At 33.7% G+C, this 5,061-nt stretch overlaps 1 protein-coding gene across 1 annotated transcript; it reads right to left on the reverse strand.

The window, feature by feature from the left end:
• Positions 1 to 250: 250 nt before the first annotated feature.
• Positions 251 to 4,629, reverse strand: LOC144438171 (uncharacterized). The gene is made up of 2 exons (XM_078127207.1): positions 4,510 to 4,629; positions 251 to 1,746 (listed from the first exon to the last, which is right to left on the reverse strand). The coding sequence occupies exons 1-2, from the start codon at positions 4,616 to 4,618 to the stop codon at positions 1,451 to 1,453; spliced, it is 405 nt and encodes a 134-aa protein (XP_077983333.1). The 5' UTR covers positions 4,619 to 4,629; the 3' UTR covers positions 251 to 1,450.
• Positions 4,630 to 5,061: the final 432 nt, after the last annotated feature.

The following is a 5,061-nucleotide window of genomic DNA, read 5'->3' on the forward strand; positions in this document are numbered from 1 at the left end:
GATATAAGTATCCATTCCATATCATTATTTCAAAATCAAAAATGTATTGAAATGTACAAATGTAGTCTTTATGTAGTTTCCTAGATATAATCTGTATGTGATAGACTGAAAAACAAAATCCAGGAGGTGGTCTCGTAGAGGAGAAATGTCACACTATTTCAGGCAGCTTTTCAATCAGTCATATCCTTGATGTTCTAAATCACTGATTATTAAGAGTTGTACTGGTGTACAATGGCCTTCAAATTAGAGGATGATATATGCTGAAAATGAAATTGTTCACCAGTGTTTCCCAGAAATGTGGAATTTTACATGTATTGATTTTGTTATAATGCCACAAGAAGAGAAACAGCAAGACATGAACTGGTTCAATGTATTGTTCAACCTGCTAGTACCTCTCCAATCAGGACACTTGTCAAATAATGACAACCATTTTCAAATACATGTAAATGCTATAAATGCATTATAATTTTACCAGCATATTTAGGACACCTGTGAAATATGGTCACTTTTGATGACCCAATGGTGTTTTTCAGAAAAGTTTTTACTGTAAGTCTGTTGATGTTGAATGTAGGAGCTCACCAATCAAGTTGCCGTCAGTGTGTCATTACACAATCATGGCATAAAAACTGTCAGTTTGTTTGTTTATTTCAAAATCAAACATGTATTGAAATATAGTCTTTATTTAGTTTCCTAAATATAATGTGTGTGATAGAACTGCATCTTTTTATTCTATTTGTTACCCTGTGCTAAAAACCAAATGACAAATGTGGCAACAAAAGTAGGTGTTCAACATTGGCCTAAAATAAAAAATCCCAAAGAAGGAAAAAAAGCTTCCAGCATATGTATGCCAAGGTGAGAAAAAATAATTCACAGGCAAACAGGTGGGAAAAAATAATGGGTCTCCACCAATGCAATCTTCCAAGCCACCCCCAGGATATCAAATGGTCCACCCCTAACTACGACATGGTGCATGTCCAAAGTGGTATGCTTTCTACACTCAAAGTCTTGCAAAGAAGTCAGGGTCAGACTGTGAGGTTGCCCCAGGGTCGGACTGTGAGGTTGCCCCAGGGTCGGACTATAAGGTTGCCCCAGGGCAATTTTTTAGTATACACATTTGAATGAAGAGTACATAACTGTATCCATTGCTCCCGATCGGGATAAACCAATGGTACCTATCAACAATGTAATTTAATCACTGTTTATCCCGACAGGGAATATGGAAAGTGCATGTTTCTATCCTGATTGGGATATTTAGCCCTCTCGGGATAGTTATCCATATCGGGAAATTTTCCTGCTGCAGAATAACTACACATTTTGATGACCAGATACCTTGTCATGTGATAAGATACTAATATGACGTATACATTTCAACTGTAACATCAAAAATACATGTAGTGTCAAAATTATCTTGTTTCTCAGATCGTGTTTGCTTTTCACTTATATTTGCATGCTAATTGCAGGGAAATGACTCACTTCCAACGCTGAGGGCAGTACTAATACGGTACTCTGCCGGATAGGATATTGGTCCACACGAGTAAGACCCTCCATCACTAAACTCAGCGTTTTGGATAACCAATTCTAAAGTTCCATTTTCTGTTGTGTGGAAACGTTCTGATGACAGCCTTCTTCCATTGAAATACCATGTCAGGTCGTCCACTGTTCCAGAAGCGCTTGAATGCAATGAACAGTCCAGAGTAACCTTTGACCCTTTGTCAATTACTGTACTATCTGGATGACTGGTGATACCTGTCATAAACAATAAACTGTGAATTATACTTTAAATAAAATAAACTCTAAATTTAACTGTAAACAAATGAAATGTGAATTTAACTGTAAACAAAATAAACAAAATAAACTGTAAATTGAACTGTAAACAAAATAAACTGTAAATTGAACTGTAAACAAAATAAACTGTAAATTGAACTGTAAACAAAATAAACTGTAAATTGAACTGTAAATTGAACTGCTTTAGTCTCTAAGCAAACAATAACAACATATGTTGGCCTGTTAGCTGAATTTGGATTCATATTCGTAATTAGTAGGTGAATGTATCTAAACAACGACATCTATGACTATCTCTACCAAGGTTGTGAATTCATTCTAAAAAAAATATTGAATTTTGACTACTCGACACATTGATAGTGTTTCTTCTATACATGTTATATTTTGACTACTCGACACATTGATAGTGTTACTTCTATACATGTTATATTTTGACTACTCGACACATTGATAGTGTTTCTTCTATACATGTTATATTTTGACTACTCGACACATTGATAGTGTTTCTTCTATACATGTTATATTTTGACTACTCGACACATTGATAATGTTTCTTCTATACATGTTATATTTTGACTACTCGACACATTGATAATGTTTCTTCTATACATGTTATATTTTGACTGCTCGACACATTGATAATGTTTCTTCTATACATGTTATATTTTGACTACTCGACACATTGATAGTGTTACTTCTATACATGTTATATTTTGACTACTCGACACATTGATAGTGTTTCTTCTATACATGTTATATTTTGACTACTCGACACATTGATAGTGTTTCTTCTATACATGTTATATTTTGACTACTCGACACATTGATAGTGTTTCTTCTATACATGTTATATTTTGACTACTCGACACATTGATAGTGTTTCTTCTATACATGTTATATTTTGACTACTCGACACATTGATAGTGTTTCTTCTATACATGTTATATTTTGACTACTCGACACATTGATAGTGTTTCTTCTATACATGTTATATTTTGACTACTCGACACATTGATAGTGTTACTTCTATACATGTTATATTTTGACTACTCGACACATTGATAGTGTTTCTTCTATACATGTTATATTTTGACTGCTCGACACATTGATAATGTTTCTTCTATACATGTTATATTTTGACTACTCGACACATTGATAATGTTTCTTCTATACATGTTATATTTTGACTACTCGACACATTGATAGTGTTTCTTCTATACATGTTATATTTTGACTACTCGACACATTGATAGTGTTTCTTCTATACATGTTATATTTTGACTACTCGACACATTGATAGTGTTTCTTCTATACATGTTATATTTTGACTACTCGACACATTGATAGTGTTTCTTCTATACATGTTATATTTTGACTACTCGACACATTGATAGTGTTTCTCAGTCTATACATGTTATATTTTGACTACTCGACACATTGATAATGTTTCTTCTATACATGTTATATTTTGACTACTCGACACATTGATAGTGTTTCTTCTAAAATATACATGTTACATTTTGACTACTGGATAAAAGACAACAGAAACATTTTTTAAATGTATACTCCGATCACGTTATTTTGTATACATCTTTGTGTTTTGTAAAGTGACCACTAACCGTGTAAAATTCATTACAGGCATCGTTGTAATTTTTCACCATTTTTTTTTTACATATTCTAGTAATTTCAAAAAAAAGTATAAAGTTCAAACAGAAAATAATCAGGACCTTAATATTTTACATTTGAAATTAACATTTTAAATGTAAATCCTGTGTTTCTAGCATTATACTGTATCCTAATTTATCTTTCATGTGATGATTAATACACGGACCGAGAACTAGTGAATTTACCATTGATTCCATCACGTCGCATGAGTTGACACTGAGTCATGGGACGAATGACATTTGCATCTACACTTTGGAAATACCAATACTACGCTAATAGCCCAAACGAAAGTGAAAGTACACAAATGTACCTAGATACACTAGATTGAAAATATGGGTGATGACGAATAAAACTAGCAATTTACACATTTATGGAACATAATCCATCACGGGGTTTATACGTATGTACACAGACAATATGGTGAGTAATATTCCATAAGTGCGTATCATGATAGCCACAGTGCAGCTGATGTAACATGAGACAGACGGATGTAGGCCTAAGGGAATTCCGTAACGTGACTGACGGACGTAGTGTCTGGTTCGGTCTAAGGATTATGAATACACATCGACAGTAGCTTATCAAAATAAGAAATTGTAATATTCTTCCACGTTCACAATAAATGCTATATCAAAAGACATTACGTAGATGAGGCGAGTTTGACCAACCACTTTCATTTCCCACTAAAAGGGGGGTTAATATATTCGAAAAACACCCGAGAAAGTATTTGGTGATGTAAATATTACTAACAAATGCAATGATATTGATTTATGAACTACATACTAAATATTTCATAGCATCAAGATCTTTTCATATTAAAAGTTGTTCAGTCATTCATGATTTATTTGAGTATTACATAGAGGATTCCATCCGTCGTTGAAGCGAATCCCAAATTAAGGACGGCAAGACGGCAAGTGATCATATGAAATGTATACTGAGACTCAAAAATCCAACATTTTGTAAATATGTTTACGATATTATATGGTTTAGTACCATGCATTGTCCTGCAAAACTGAACGTGGTTGAATGAGGTCCAACCACGGCAACATTTTCAAAATCACTTACTTGGCAGGAGTGTATTTCTTGGGCCTCTGTTAATAGCTGCCGTACCAACACCAGCAGCAAAACAGATGACGATGCCTAAAAAAATATTCTTCTGCCTCAAATACGACATTCTGTTAGATATCAGTGCGACTGTACGAATGAGGGACGTTCTGAGAATTAGTTCCTTTATTATTTTCGACAATATTTAACTAGAGATGTTGCCGGAAGTGAGGCAACAAATGTAAAGTACCGGTTAATCACAGGGTATAGGGGGCAATCTGATTAGCTGGATGAGCGCCCCCAACGATGAGTCATCAACACCACAGAGTTTGTTTCATTTTCATGTTTTAGAATGAAAGTGAGCACACTGTGATCTATGTTGGATTTTATTCTATTTTAAATAAAATGTCATAAATTTTACAAGTGAAAATACTGCAAAACGATAATTTTTATCCAAGGTTTTTGAAATGTGGCATTGCTATCAGCAAAATATTCCAAAAATGTAAAAAAAAATGAAAACCCAAAATAGATGAAAGAGTGTCAGTAGGCTTCAACTGCTTTCAAATTATTTTT

The sequence above is a fragment of the Glandiceps talaboti genome, chromosome 7 (genome assembly GCF_964340395.1).
Source record: "Glandiceps talaboti chromosome 7, keGlaTala1.1, whole genome shotgun sequence".
NCBI classification, from domain to species: domain Eukaryota; kingdom Metazoa; phylum Hemichordata; class Enteropneusta; family Spengelidae; genus Glandiceps; species Glandiceps talaboti.